Consider the following 16,420-nt stretch of genomic DNA (forward strand, 5'->3'; position numbering starts at 1 on the left):
TGTGCCACTATATATTGAGTCGTTGTTCCTGCGTTTTGATTGTTTTGTGTTTTGTTCTTAGTGTATGAGAGTCACATACAATTACACGACTATTAATATCTACTCAAATTCTATTCTATCCAAGCAATGGAAACTTTAAAAGCACGATAAAGCTGAAAGTATGGATATTAGTGCATGCTTCATTTGTAACAACAATAGCAATAACAGTGAGGTTGATGCCGTCGGGGAAGAAGCATAAGGACAATAGCAGTAATAGAGAAATATGAAAATATGATGGGAGTGATGATTATTATCTGAATAATGACAATGATATAACCATGTTCCATGATATCTATGACATTAACAGCCAAACATTTTTATCATCATCATCGTAATCAAAATTACTTTCATTACCAACCTTCATCATCATTATCACGTGTTATATAGTACCTATATAGGCACATAGCTTGGCCTGCTACTTTTCACTCTGTTATACAATTCAATAGCTAATGCAGTCTTTTGACTTCCTTACCATTTCGACCATTGGTCTGCCATCTTTATAAATTCATCACAAGCGTATACTGGCCTTTAATTTGCTGTTGTAACTACAAAGCGTTGTTCCTGCGGTCAGAAGAAACTTCTTGACCCAACACATCATCATCGTCACCACTATGCACTTGTTGATTAGTGTGCCACAGGAACGGGCTGCTACCATGTTGTGCTTTAAATCCTTAAAGGTTACCGCTGTTTCACTATTCGTGCAGTTTGGCGACAAAATGGTGCTATACGCCCTCATTAAACCTGTGTAGATTAAAATAAAACCTTTAAATATCTGTCGTTCATCTCCCATTTTTGTAGTGGACGAGTGGCAATTTTGGAAATCAGTTGGAAAGTGGAAGATCCTTAAAAACACTGCATGGAGACAATAATATGTTGTCCCATCATTCACCCTACAACATTTAAAGTAGCAGTGTGTGCCCGTTTTTCTCTCTTTATCTTTCATCTGGAAATGGGGAGAGGATAAACATTGCCCCCCTTAACATTTACAGTTTTAGGCCTACTCCGAAGACTTGCTGTCACTCTTTAACCCCAATATAGAATGCTTGAAGAGACACTCTACTATATCCCCGTAAACTATTTTGCGGGGCAATTTGTCTTCTCCGGTAAACCCTCTCCCCATTGCCAGATGGAAAACAAAAATGAAAAGAAAAAGCTGCCAAAGCATCCGCATGGTCTGCTTTTACTGTTTAAGGTGAATGACCAGGTGTTTTTCCATGTTTTAATCAATTTGTTTCAAGGAGCAATCTTTCATTTAATACTGATTTATTTTGAAAAACGGGACCAACTATATTACATTTTATATATAACTATATGTCACCATTTGGCTTCAAGGGGCAATCTGTTATTTTGCAGTACATTCTCCATAAAGTCGACCCCTCCCGTTGCCAGAAAAAAAAAAGGAATGAGACTGAGAGAGAGTTGACGTGAAACTTCTTCCCAATAGATCACTTTGCGGGCTGCAAACTCTTGGCGTGCAGTCATACTAAAAATGTAAAGGTGTATAGATGAGGAACAGTTTCTCTCAGGCGCAATCTTACATTTTAGCAATATTTCCTTCACAAATACAGCCCTCCCTTGGCAAAATATCTAATGAAATCTAATTGTAACGGAGTAAACAGGGTAATGTTCGTTATTCCGAAGGTTTATTAATCCGAAAATGAAAGGAGGCTCGTTACCGTACTCCGAAGATTCGTTATTTTAAAACATGCAAATTTCGTATACCTAACTAGAATCACGTTCCATCATCCGAAAAATAGAAAAGGGTTCAAGATTAATCCGAGTATAGCAGGTGGGGTTATTTCGAAGATTTGTTTGTTATAATCGAAATAATAAGATTCGTTAATCAGAAAAATTGATGCAAAGTAAGCTAGTGCCTGCCACCGAATCTTCGGAATTAGAACCTTATTTCGTTTTCGGACTATAGTATCAAGCCTTTGGAATAACGAACCATTTCTCCTTTTTATTTCCATTTTCGGGTTAATGAACCTTCTGAATAATGAACCTCATTTCATGGTTTTCATATGAGCAGTCATTACCGGCATTGAATCAGTATGTAACAAGGGATTTATCAAAATAAAGATCCCTTTCCCAGTCGTCAGTGATGAGTTGTTGTAATCAAGAATGAGTCTACTTTTTTTGACACGTCAAACAATTCAATTACATCGCATACCTAGTATAACTTCACACCTTCATTGGAGCCACATATGGCGGCCATTTTGAAAGCTATTTTTTTGTCTCTTTTGCAAGTGTTAGACCGTCATGAAAATTCGAGCATTTTTAAACTCTTGGAAGGCTACGGAGATGCCCAGCATGTAGGCCTATGGACATACCAGAGCAGTTGTGATAAGGGTTTTTGTTCCCTTCTTCTTCTTTTCGTAAGTAGTTTTGGCATTTATTACCGTAGTCATCATTCATCACAGTCGGAGGAGAAAGAGTGATATGAACGGTCATTTATATTCCGTTGTCGGCCTGCACTGGCTTTGTTGAGAAGAATGGAGGTAGTGGTCGTGACAGTGATAAGCAGATATGTTTTACCATCACCGTTGACTCTGCAGAAAGTTAAAGGATGAACACAAAGCAGACTGCTTTTTTATCCGTATATACGTGTCCTGCTCAAAATTTGTTTTTGTATAGAGTTGGACAAGAATATTCAGTGATTATGAACATGCATAAAATTATGGTATATACATGATAATTTTCTTGTCGGCATGTGGTTTTGTAGGGGCTAGTTGACGTAGGGCATGTAGACACTATAAAGTACAGTGAGGTTTTTACATCGAGTATAGAAGTCACCTACATGGAGAAAAATGATTACTAGTATAGTGAAGTATTGATCGGCGAGAGTTTTCTAGATAGGCCTACTTAATGGCCATATCACAAGCCATCTTTCCGTGTGTGTGTGTGTGTGTGTGTGTGTGTGTGTGTATGTGTTTTTTGTTTATTGGGTTTTTTTTGGGGGGCATATAATAAGATTATCAGTCATATCTTTGTGTCGGTATGTATCAGACTTTCATCTCTTCTAGTCTAGAGAAGAAGTTGATATCAACCTTTTCAATAAACGTTATAATAACATCCTATGAGAAATGCATTTTTGGGATACATTTAGTATAGAATATTATTTGATTTGATTTGATTTGATTTATTGGTTTCTGTATCATCATTGTACATGCACATTCATGTACAAACATAAATATAAGTTGTTCACAGAGTATTTTCTTCTTCATGCCTTTGCACAATGTACAGCAAAACGTACAACAAACATACAACAATGAATAATACAGTGGGGCTACAGGATAAGCGTGGCTTGATTTGCGTGCAGCCCCCGTACATACATAATATTATGATATACATAGGGAGGAGAATAGGAGGGAGGGGTGATTTGCATAGAGATAGGATAGTTGAAAGGAGAAAGGGAAAGGAGCGGTCTGTCTGCTTTCACTAAAGGTGTATACAAAGTAAGATCACCTGTATCACTGATTAGCAAGGCATGACAAAATATTTTCTCACCGAGGTACAGGTGAACAGTTGATACAGGTCATGGTCGGTTACATAATTACATGATGAATTAAATGCGTCGATATTTCTGCGAAAGAATTTCGTGTATAATACATCAACAATGACAATGGAATTACTGATATCCAGAAAGCAGCATTGTTTTTACAGCTTTCCTAAAAGAGTACATGGACTTTAAACTTCGAATTTCAGAAGGAAGAGAATTCCAAACATCGGGTCCGGTGTGTCTGACAGATTTCAGAGCCATCACTCTTTTGGGATTATATAAATGAAACTTATCAGATTGTTTTGTGGGATAAGAATGTATGTCCTTGTTTAATTGAAATAGTGAGAAAAAAGAAGATGGCAACTGACCATTATGTAAGCGAAACATAAAGAGTGAGTTTTGCAAAAAATTAATGTCATTTACCTTAAGTGTTTTTAATTCTGCGAATAAAGGATCTGAATGGTCTCGATAATTTGAGTTGGTGCATATACGTATAGCTTTCTTTTGTAAACGTAATATACTATCAATGTGGCTTTTTTAAGTTGCCCATACAATGTTGCACTACGAAATGTGCGATAATATCAACGAATTATATAACATAAATATTATTATTCTACGGTCATTTCGGATATATACCATTTTGACAAATTTGACAAATTCGCTCAAACTGAAATATAGGCCTATACATGTATTACTTTTTTAAAAGAATAAGAATATATAGGAAATGTCTTTTTTAAACATTTTCAATATCTCAAAGTCCTCACGGATGCAGGAGTTAAAACAGGCCAGATTCAGATTCAGTAGGACCTAAGATGGAAATAGAGTAGGCCTATTTCCACATCACGTTAAAAGGATAGTATTGGTGGATACTTTTTTACTTTTTGCGAGATATCAAGTAACCACTTGTGAAATAGTACAGAGCATACCATTCTAATAGGAATTCGAAGTCCATTTAATGAAAATCTGTGTTGGAATGGCTGATATGTCGAAAAACAAAGTGAAACAAAGCTATCGTATAATAAAAGATGGGTCCCAGCTTTTATTAGGATTGCTCTGTTTGGGTATCTCAGCCATTTCCTCAGAAAATTGATGAAAACCAATTTTCATCAATTTTCATCAAATAAACGTTGAATTCCTCTTGGGATTATTCTCTTTCATATTTCATTATAGGTTTCTCATTATTTCACCTGAAAATGTTAGATACCTTAAGTTAGGTCTCCACCAGAACTAGTGATCCCTTTCAGTCGAACTTTATTTTTAAAAAAAAAGTCCAACTTAAAATCATGTTAGGCTGTGTGTGACTGTCATGATATTCTAACTTTCATATTATAAGAATGAAAATTTTGGAGGCTTTGTCATGTAGGCATTAATTAACAAAATAAAGTAAGGGACAAAGGGTTTTTCTGTCAATTTTGATAACAATTTGAAGTGGATTATAAACAAAAAACAAAAAACAAAACCTAGGTAAAACTGAAAAAAAAAAAGAAGAAACCAACCGCATAGGGCCTACCATGATTTTCTCGACTGAAATCATTCTTCGTGCATTCCCTGGTGACCTCCCCCTCCCCCCTCCCCCCCCCCCCCCCAAACAATCTTATCAACAGATCACTAAACCGTAGCGTATAAAGTAGGGCGTAGTACATGTACAGTACCCTCTTCTGTATTATGTGGACTTGCTGTACTTTTACTTGCCCAGAGGCGGAGACGGTGACTGTGTGCTCGTGCTGTGTAATGTTAGTGACTTCATGGTCCAACAACATCCACGTTTGAGTAAGTGTAGTACCTCAATTTGCTTTCTAATGTCGCTGTTTCACACTAGAATTTGAGCTCAGCAGGTAGTTTGTCGTCATTTGTGTTAGTGGTATAATGTTTGTTTTGGTAACGGTAACGGTCCCATCCGTTGACTTACACGTAAGGTACTGGTAGGTTCCATAGATTTGATTGAATGTGAAGGCAAATAGCCGTATGAACACGTCGCCTTCGGCCGGGCTTCATGCCTTTGACTTTGCATACAAACTCATAGGCGATCCCTTGTACAAACGATACATATATATTATGTATGGTATGTTTAGTAAGGTGTGGGCTGTTTCACTCTAGCCATTTAATTTACAAGGATCATCGATCAATGAGGGACGTGGGTAGAAATTAGAATTCTATATTTTTTTAAAAAGACTTTCATGTTATTTTTTTTTTAAGGGGGGGGGGGAGCTAAAGCTAAAATTGCAAATGTTGACTCTAACGTAGTTTTTAAATGTTCACGTCTACAGGTACATTTTTTCTGTCACAGTATTTTTGGGCTGTGCAAGATAATGTTTTATTATACTTTTGTTTTATTTTGTCATGTCAAAAGGCACTAATAAGACTAGGGTAGGAGATCTAATGACTAATGTTAGACACTATACATGATATGGTTGTATGCCTATATGGAGTATGGCTCTATATATAGCTCTTTCACAAAGAAGTTAGTGTTGCATAGTAGTATGAGGCATGCCAGATACTAAACTGAGTTCCATGAATTACTCATGTGTATTTAACTTCTTGCAAAAAGAGGTAACAAAAGAATCATGCAACAAATTGTGGTGTCCTTGTTTTACCATGTGATGAACATACCGTACAATGTAATGTATTGTAAAGGCCACCAATGAACAATTTCATGCTTGTTGTTGTTGTTCATGTGTTGTTCGAATGTTGTTTTCTTTCCAAGGATGTTTTCTGATATAAGTTTTGGTTTACATATATCATGGATTGTTGGTTCTGCAAACAGTGAAGCAATGTAAAGAAACAAAACAAGAATAAAAATGCTTTTGAGAATAGCTATAAACAAAAAACAAGTGGGTCATTATTTTTATCTTTGATCCTTTGAAAAAATTGACTGTAGAAAGTGAAAAAAAAAATTGAAGAAAATTGACTCGGCTCTTTCACGTTTGTAAATGTGTAAGTGTGTCAATATTATATCTTACACTAGCAGCCATGGATACAGACGTAAGTCTCATCTTTACAGCAAAATCTCCACCTGGCGTGCCAAAGAGTGCTGTCACAGTTGTGCTCAGTGAAGACTACAACCGTATCATTCTACCAGAGCATGAGGAGCATGTTGATGAGATATGGAATAAGCGTCTTGAGAAAAACCCTTCCCTCTACAATGGTTCAAAGTTTAGGTGCGTTTGAGTCATACATAGGTGAAAGACAATTATTGTGGCCCATAGTACACAAGTGAGAATTTTGGGCTTATAAATTAGATAAAGACGTACATATAATTTATTGATTACGTATTGACAACAATATCCACTATAAAATGTCTGTTCCATCACAACAAAATGCTAGCTGTTTCATAAAATAGTTGTAGAGCATTTCATACTTCTTACTTTTTTTTACACATCACCGTATAATTTTTTTTTTTTCAGGCCCTATTCATAGTGAGTTACATGTTATTCAAATACTTACCAAGGTCAATATCACCATTTTTTTTTTTCAAATTCATTATTCTTGATGATATCAAATAGGGAGATAATAATAGATTTACTGTATACGCTGTTATTTTCGCGTACAGATATTTTCGCGAATGAGGGGGTGACAGACATTTTCGTGAGATGTTGTTTTCGGGAATATACACAGGGGCCTTCATAAGCACAATACTACCTTAGCGTATGGTGACATTTTTGTGTGTTGTTAAAGTTGCGGTCCAACTGTTATTCGCGAAATTCACGAAAATTAAACCCTTGCAAAAATAACAGCTTATACAGTAGACAAAAACCAAATCCTTTTTTTTCTAAATTATTTTTTATTATTATTATATCTTTGCTAGTGACAGTCTCTAATGTCCCATGCAGATTGGTTGGGACTTGCCTTGCCAAGCTTGTGAGTACAACAATTTCTACTTTTGGATGATTCGCATCATGAAATTCAACCTGATAAGTTAAAGGAGTGGTATCTAAGTCCAAGGAAACTCGTCCTAACTTTTGAAAAAAAGGAAGATGAGCCCCCCCCCTTTTTTTTTTTTTTGCCATTCCAGGACCCAATCGATGCAATAGATTTAAAAATGGTTGGTCCATTGCACAACGCTATTTGAGTAGTTGGATTTCCAGTCATTTTTTAAGAACAGCACAATATTTAGCCTGAGCATGTGCAAAATTTCGTCTTTTTATCATCTGAAAAATAAAAGAGACAATTTTTTTTTTTGGATGCAGGCGGGGACAAGCAACTGATATATATTTGTTTGGGGGTTTTTTTGCGCTTGGCCTTAAAATGCAAGCAAACGGGAAGGGTACTGACTCAACATTATGTTGTCAACTTCTTATAGCTGTGTGTACCACATCATAACCAATGAGTTGTTCACTCTACAGGCTCCACTCGGTGAAGGAGAACTCCCAAAGTGTTACCTTCTGCCTGGGCCTGACAGATTACAAGCAGTTTCAGACAACCAACTGGGCCAGCAATGCAGACGAGCTGTTACAGCTAGGACTGAAGGACTTTGGCAGCAGCCAGGCCTACATGTCAGATCCCCTGGGAGTTGGGGCGTTTGTGTTGACAGCCGATGAGTTTGTCGTCTTCATCAGGCGGAGTCAGCGAGTTGGGGAGGCGGCAGGATTGTGGGACATACCTGGAGGGCACCCAGAGCCAGGGGTACTACTACTACTACTTTTTCTTCTTCTTCTTCTTCTTCTTCTTCTTCTTCTTCTTCTTCTTCTTCTTCTTCTTCTTCTTCTTCTTCTTCTTCTTCTTCTTCTTTTTCTTCTCCTTCTTCTTCTTCTTCTTCTTTTTCTTGTCCTTCTTCTTCGTCATCATCTTTTTGAACGTGTACTAGTATCTTCTCTGATTGTGCAAAGGATTGGTACTGTATTGGCACACAAGTTTGTGCATGTAGGCAGATGAAGGTCCAGAGTAACTCCCCATAATATAAATGAAAATGTGCCTTAGTTACCTGCTATAGTCATAACCTCAGGTGCTGAGATTAAAACATGCAGTTTTTGGCAAGTTTTGTGAAATTGAATACAGACCTACTGTATCTTTATAGCTGACAGTGTGTTTAAAACTTTTGGAGTGCTTAAAAAAGTGTTACATATGTCGCAACTTCATAGTTACCCGTTAATCTTTTTCTTGTGTTTGTGCTATGAAGGCTACTGTAGCAAAAAAAAAAAAAAAAGAGAGAAGATTTATATGGGCAAACCATCTTAGATATGTATACTCTTAAAAAATACTTTGTCTTGCCCTTTATGTGTTGGGGAGGGGGAGGGATTGAACACATTTTTCATATGATCTGACTTCTCTGTCTTTGACAGGAGTTATCGTGGAGGGGGGGGGTCTTGACAATGGGAATAAGCTTGTAAATCTATGATTGTCATTTTTGATACAGGTCAATCAAGCAAATCACATATTACTTTTCATCCATAATTATTGATACAGTTGAATGTGTGCAGAGTGAAAGAGCCTCATTATTGAATGGTCTGACAAATTTTGATTCATTGGTCCCGTTAATTTCATTTGTTTCTTTGCTAAAATGCCTATTTTTAAATGAATGTATTTTTTACCCATGAAGGAGGTGAAGGGAGGGTCATCCAAGCTACAAGACATCATCATGCCAAATCTTGATCCATCAGATGTCGTCAAAGAAATCTTCCAGTCAACGCTGAACGAGATTCGTGATGAGGTGAACATTCCACTAGAGCACCTGAGTGAGCCAGTTCTAATGGGTGTGGGAGTGAACCACACCAGCTCTGGGAGACCAAGCTCAGAATACTTTGTCAAGTGAGTGAAAGTGTCTGCGAGAACGAAATCCAATACTGTATATGTCATGTCTCCAGCAAGTCTAATTTTTCAATATTTGAAACTTCCTAACAATTTTGCAATTGGTTGAATTTGTGCATCGATTCACACAGAAGGAGCTCCAATACTCAGGTCTGCTAAACTAATCCACCTTGTTCAAGTACTATGTACTGCATGTCAGTACACAAACATACATTACAAATTTTGTATATGCATGTCCCTTCCATTTCTGGATCAGAGTTGACATTTTCATGTGTTGTTGAGTTAGCAAAAAGCAGACTCACAAAATATTGCGTTGAGACAGTAGTAGGTTATCCGATCATAGCCACCAAACTCTCCATCATGGAGAGCCTCTGTCCTAAAAACAAAACTTTCTTAATTGAAAGTACAGATGCAATGGACTCAATGAATTGTTAGAAGCAATAAGAATCGAATGTATGCATAGCAGTGTTTCCGTAAATGCCATAATGTTTTTGTTTTTGTTTTTCTCTTCAATGAAGTCATAGCCATGCTACAGTTCAAACATCATTTCTTGTATTATAGTCCAGAGGTACCCTTTAAATGATGTGTTCCACAGTGGCTTGTTGGAAATGCAAATCTGGTCATTGTCTTCATGGAATATATTATGCTTGATTGTTGTCTTTTTTTTCAAAAAAAGTGTTGTTTGAGACCTTTCATAGTGCGTGTTTCTCACAGTAAAATGTGTGTGTGCGTGTGTTTGTTTGTTTTTTTTTTTGGGGGGGGGGTGGTGGGGGTGTAAGTATAACGTTTAAAAATTTTCAAAAAAATTGTGAAGCTGATAATTCCACATGAGGGAGAGGCAGAGTTAAGAAAGCCCCCACCTCTTTGCTTGTGCTAAAAAAAACCCCAAAAGCAACAACAACAAATAGTGATTGCCACGAAAAGGCAATGTTGTTTATGAGCAGCCATCAGAAGACATTAAAAATGTGACCATGCATCACAAAACGAACAAAAAGTCGCACCGCTTGATTTTAAATGAGGACTCAAAAAAGGTCAAATGGGTCAACCGAGTCAATCTTGAGTTTGTAATATTTTCTGAAAGAGCTATCCTTCTTCTACGCTATTCTTTAGTTTCAGATCGTAACGTGAATGGGAAAGTGTGTTTTTATCAGTTTTTCTACGACCTTTTTTGGGGGAGAGTAAAATTGATCAGGTATGTCTTAGAGGCCCCTTTTCGTTTCTTAAAATCCTTTGCACACGCTTTACTTTAAAGTCTAATAACTTGTGAAAGGATAAAGCTCCTGCTTTGAAAGTTGGCATTAATCATGAACATAATGTATTAATGGAACATACTCAATTTCAGCTTTATCTGATAATCCCTTCATTGTTGTTGCTCTGGTGGTTTACATCCTGTGTTTTGTCCCTTTCACCGCACAGCTAGCACGGCTTGGTAAGGATTTGGCGCTTGAATATACCCTGTACTTCAGAGGCTCTTTTCTCAGTTTCCACTTTTCCAGAGTGTGTGCTTTCTTTCCAGTATTTAGATAGGTTAGGGGAGTCAATTTGAATTGAGTTACACATCATTTTAAAGCTTACAGTCTACTCTTTCAGAATCTGTCCCAAACTAAAAATCCATGTCTGGCGACTTTTTGTTTGTTTTGTGGTGCAAGGTCACAAATTGAGTTACTCTTATTCAATTAAATTCACTTTATTGATAATCATAAAAACAGAAATATATACAGTATAACCCCAGTGTAAGATGTGTCAGGGAATTCACAAAGAAAGCCAAAGGCTTGGGACAAATGTGATCCCCTTTGTAGAGTTGAGTACATGAAAATATACAAATACATGCAGATTTGGAGTAAAATTCACAGTACTTTAATAGTGACAGGTACAGATTACATGCACAAATAAAATGAAATATGAAACATCTGCTACTACATTAAACAAGTAAAACAAACAGAAAGAACAAAATAGATTAAGATGGATGGATACATTTAATATAATTCAATAGACGTTTCTTATATGTAGACTTAAAAGCACTTTGAGTTGATCAATACATTCGTGAAAATTGAGTCTAAATCATTGGTCTCTCATTATCTTGAAAATATCCTTTGCGCGTTCATGTGTGCCTGTCCATTTGTTTTGTGTGTGTTTAGATGCAGTCTTTCATCCAAAGAAGTCAAGAGGTTGTACCATGAAGGTGGTCCTGAAGCGGATGAGTCTTCCAGTCTGAAATTAGTCCCCTTGAAGGTAAGTACCTATCTAGCATTTTCCTTTTCTACACATTATAAGAGCATTTCTTTTGGAGATGTCATTCTTGAATATTGTGAAAGAAAGCAATTTACAAATATGTAGAAAGAATCAGGATTTTGTTTTTATATCAATGTGCAAAAGCTTATATAACATCATTCCTCCATCTGCTGCCCGTGTTTGCTTGACGTAGACATGTTTTGGTCAGACATCAATATAGGCAGGGCTAGACATTCATAGGGACCCATTGGCCTGGGGTCACAAAAAGTTAGTGCTGGGTCACCAAATTTATCTTGTAGTGGCCTAATTGGGCAACTAAATTTGAAAATGGATTGTTATTTTCACTTTTATTTTGGGCCGCTACAGGGGCAGATCCAGGAATTCTGTAAAGGGGGGGTAGGGGCGGCGCAACTAATATTTCTGGTGCCACTACCGGGTTTCATCTCATTGTTTTCCTTTTCTTTCTTTTGTTTTTAACGAAAAATAAAGGGGGGCATGCACCAGTTGCGCCCCCCTCTGGATACGCATCTGCAGTGTATATAAAATCTCACATGTACAGATTTTAGTTGGCTGACTGGGCCACTAGATAAAAAAAAGTTAGTGTCGAGCCCAGTTAAAGGTTACAAATATGTTTTCTTTTGTGTGTGTGTATGACATCTCTCCCTCTCTCTCCCTCTCTCTCTCACTCACTCTCACGCTTTCTTTGGCAGTGTTATATATTATTATGTTTGCTATGCACTTTTGCTGCATTTTTCCAGTGCTATACTCCTTTTCTGTGTAGGCCATCAAAATTGTCATCGCAATATCTACCTGTAAATTATAGTAAACTGCACTTTCAAGTAATCATGGGAGCTTTAAATAATGTTTTGCCAATTCATACAGCAACGCTGCACACTGACACTAGTCAGACGGTTTAGGACCAGTTAAAATCACTGTCGGACCAGTAACTTTTTTAGGAATGGACCCGTAAAAAATTGAAAAAATGGGTACCTACTGGTCTGACAGACAGGTCGGACCAGTAGAAAAAATGGGTTAGTGCACAGCCGTGCATACAGTCTGTTAAATCTAATCAAGCACAACAGGGCAATTCCACGGTATGTAGGACACAGATGCCGGAAATTCAAAATGATATTTGTTTCAAACACCATACATTTTCAGACAATACTTGAGTTGAAGTTTTAAGAATCATTATATTTTTCAACAAAAGTGGCCATTTTGATTTTCAAAATGGCTGCCAAAATAAGCCTATAATGGTAAGAAAGAGTGTATTGTCACATAACTTACTCTCTGTATACCCACTTTACTAGTACTCTAAACAACAATCTTTTACATGTATGCAGTTACCAGACAAGTCTTTTACCACATGATAGAAAGAAAAAGCTGGTTGCTTTAAAGAATTTTATAAAAACTTTTAGTTAGTTTGACAGTGATAGATGTAACGTCAGTTACCAAAAATAAGGAATTTTTAACTTTATTCATCGAAGAAAGTGAGCTGTATGATGTAACTTAGGATTTCTAATGTATGCCCATATGCCTTCCTTTCAATACCAGAAATAAGGATACTTACCATACTGGAGAGTCAAAATGAACACATTAAAATGTGTAACGTCAGTTACCAAAACGTCATATACCAGTATGTAACATCAGTTACCATGACAGTAATTATAACTGAGGCAAATTTTTTGACTTTAGGCCATGTCAATACATCTGGGAAGTCAAAGGTTATCAAAAAAGAGCAGCAATCCCTTTGATAGGGAATGATGTCATCACCATGATATGTCCATGGATACATTTTTTTTGTTCATTTTATTTTATTTTATTTATTCATTTATTTATCATAATTATCTTTTTTTTTTGGGGGGGGGGGTGCCTTGAGCTTTTGATTTTCGGTTCAGCACAAGTTTAAGGTTAAATCATCTGGAAGTTAGGTTTACCACATGCAATAATGCACTCAAATTACCATACAGTACATTCACAGTCCTACGGGATGATAAAGCTACCAAAGTTTGTAGGCCTAATCAATGATGTGGTTGCATGGTAACCACCTTTTTCTATTAAAAAGCTTGTGTACAGCTGTATACCAACAGTTTTATAATCTTTAGTAATGATTACTTTTTCTAGCATTTTTCTTTTTTTTCTGGTAGCTTAGTGATGTTTCTACCTCAAAGCAAATGCAGGAACAGATATATTTCTTCGCTTGCACTTAAATGTGTGGTTTTATAGTTAATATGGCACATCTTGTATTATGGTACAGTCGTGTACATAAGCAGGCCTGACATCAGGCATGTACTGTCATTACTGTTTGAAACTATTACTGATGTTGCTCAAAATTTAACACTGATGTTGCTCAAAGTGAGAGGTGATTCTAGGGTAAAATAATAAAAACTGTTCATATTTGTTGATTACTTTATTTCATTCATGCAGGGACATTTTTGTAATACATGATGATTATGAACAGGAAGATTCGTTTATATTGATCTTAAAATTCTTCCGTTGCAAAGTCCTATTTCTTGGTATCTGGGATGTATTTGCAAGCCTTATACCAGTGAAAAGGAAAAGAAAAACAATCATATTACTTCAAGCAAGGAATAAACAAATAATGCCCTTTTGACCCCAAAAGCATGTTTCTTCTTCACAGAAAAAATATTAAAAGTGTACAACACTATTCATTTAAATCATTATTGATGATGGAGATCATTTTTTTATTTGTGGCCCTAACAATGCCGTGAAGGAGAAGGAGTAAAATAAAACAAAAAAGAAGAAGAGAGTGGCCCTAACAATGCCTTGAAGGAGAAGGAGTAAAATAAAACAAAAAAGAAGAAGAAATATATCACAGTTAGATTTCACACATATTTATGAATATATATGTTTTTTCCCCATGACCTGAAAGATATTTTTTTCACACACAAAAATATCTGTGTTTTGTGTAGTACTGTAGGGCATTATGGGTGGGGCACTCTAGATAGAAACTTTCCTGTTCATTAAAAAAAAAAAACAATAACAAAATCCCTTAGTTATGTCAATATAACTTGGAACTGCTGAATCTAAATGGCTCTGTGCATAACTGTTAAATAAGCATTCAATCTTTAGACAAATGTCAAGAAATATCCTCTGGTGCATTTACATTATTTTTGCTCAACTGTGTTACGGCATGGGGGGGGGGAGCTTGCCCTCTAAGGGCCCCACCCCATTTGTGTCTTTAGATTTTGTTTTAATTTGTTGCTAAGTAAATACATGGGATTGTTACTGGTATACTGCAGCAGTATAATAACATGTTAAATAGATTAGTTCTCTGTAAACCCCATAGCAAAAGTATGTGTAACGTCAGTTACTGACATGTTTACCTTTAAGTTTTCATAAAACACAAAGAAAATGGACTGATGTTTCATTTCATTTGGGTATTTGTAATTGATGAACCAAGGTATGATTCCATATCAAACAAATCACTCTGAAAGGTCACAATTATAAAATATCACAAAACTATTCCCAATCATGATTTTCCATGTGTAAACCCTATGGCAAATATAAGCGTAACGTCAGTTACTGTCATGCCTTCACTAAAATTGGTATGGTGCTAAAATGAAATATCTTAAGCGCACATTATTTTGCACACCTGTTCCTAAGAACCTAGGTATATTGCCATATTAAACACATAAAGTTTAGAAGTCAGGGACATGAGATATTTCCATTTAAATCTGCACCATAATTTCCCATGTCCTTTTTCCGCAACGTCAGTTACCGACACATTTTCACCTGCTATGTGATAAGAAATGCAGTGTGACAGAAAAACTTTCCACCTATTTCTTCATTCTCATGAACTCATTCATCAATGCTAATTACAAACGCCAGGTGCTTTCATTCACAAAACTACAACATAAACAATTTCATGAAAATCCTTACGCGTAACGTCAGTTACCGTGGAATTGCCCATCAGCAGACTTTTTCCAGTGAAATGAGAAGTACACTGTACGTATGAGAATGATATTATTATCTCTGTTTGCCCAAGCCAAGGGCTCTGTGATGTGATAAATCTTGTATGTCATGTTTGTAATGACTTGCTGTGCAACCAAAAATGTTCTAAATCAATAGGATATTGTGTAAATATTGGTCTCAAAGTGATGGCCTAAACCACATCTTCTCACTTGTCTTGTGACTTCCTCTTTCATGTGAAGAATGGAATATGGAAGGAAATGTTTTCATTTGTGTCACTTTTCTCACAGCTTTTCCAAAAACTTAATATGGCTGTACAAAGCAATCTAGGGGAAATAAGATAGCAGGAGAATAAGTTTGATTTCACACTATCGACCCACTGTGCAGGTACATGGGAGAGTGTGACCAGTGTACCTCTGATGCTAACTGTCATTTGCATATCTCCAATGAAGGCCACCCAAAGAATGGCTACTCTAGCATGTTAATCTCTTATGTTTGAGATAAAAGGAGGGGATAGTACATCCTATTTTAATCAGACATTTCCTCCAGTAATCTCCATGGGGGAAACCTTGAACCCATGCCGTCATGGTAAAAATAATGATAAAAAGAAAATCACTTTTCCGAATAGCAAATACAGGGGATTCCAGTCATAGTGAAGTCCGCGGGACTGGCATTTCTCTTTCGATATATCAAAATTTTGTTATAACCGAACAATTAAGCAATAAAAAATATAGAGCGGATAATTTTGCGGCCTGAATTTGTATTTCGTTGTAACCAGAATTTCTTTATAACCGTGTTCGTTACAATGGGAGTGCACTGTAGTCAAGAGTAATTTCCCTCCTTTTTTTCTTTAATTTCATCTTTCTACATCAGGATATTGCCTCACTGCCCTCATCATCTATGTGGAATGAGATGAGTCCGTCAGGCAAGGGCTGCATTCTGCTCTACAATTCCCTCCAAGCTGACGTCAGGTGA

General features: G+C 36.6%; 1 protein-coding gene across 1 annotated transcript; it reads left to right on the top strand.

The window, feature by feature from the left end:
- The first annotated feature begins 6,508 nt into the window (after nt 1-6,508).
- On the top strand, nt 6,509-16,420 carry LOC139726803 (uridine diphosphate glucose pyrophosphatase NUDT22-like). The gene is made up of 5 exons (XM_071637794.1): nt 6,509-6,696; nt 7,882-8,161; nt 9,075-9,283; nt 11,422-11,515; nt 16,319-16,420. Exons 1-5 carry the CDS (start codon nt 6,509-6,511, stop codon nt 16,418-16,420), a joined length of 873 nt encoding a protein of 290 aa, XP_071493895.1.

The sequence above is a fragment of the Diadema antillarum genome, unplaced genomic scaffold, assembly GCF_040938485.1.
Source record: "Diadema antillarum isolate AM-2024a unplaced genomic scaffold, OU_Dant_1.0 seq00000100_RagTag, whole genome shotgun sequence".
In the NCBI taxonomy this organism is placed as follows: Eukaryota; Metazoa; Echinodermata; class Echinoidea; order Diadematoida; family Diadematidae; genus Diadema; species Diadema antillarum.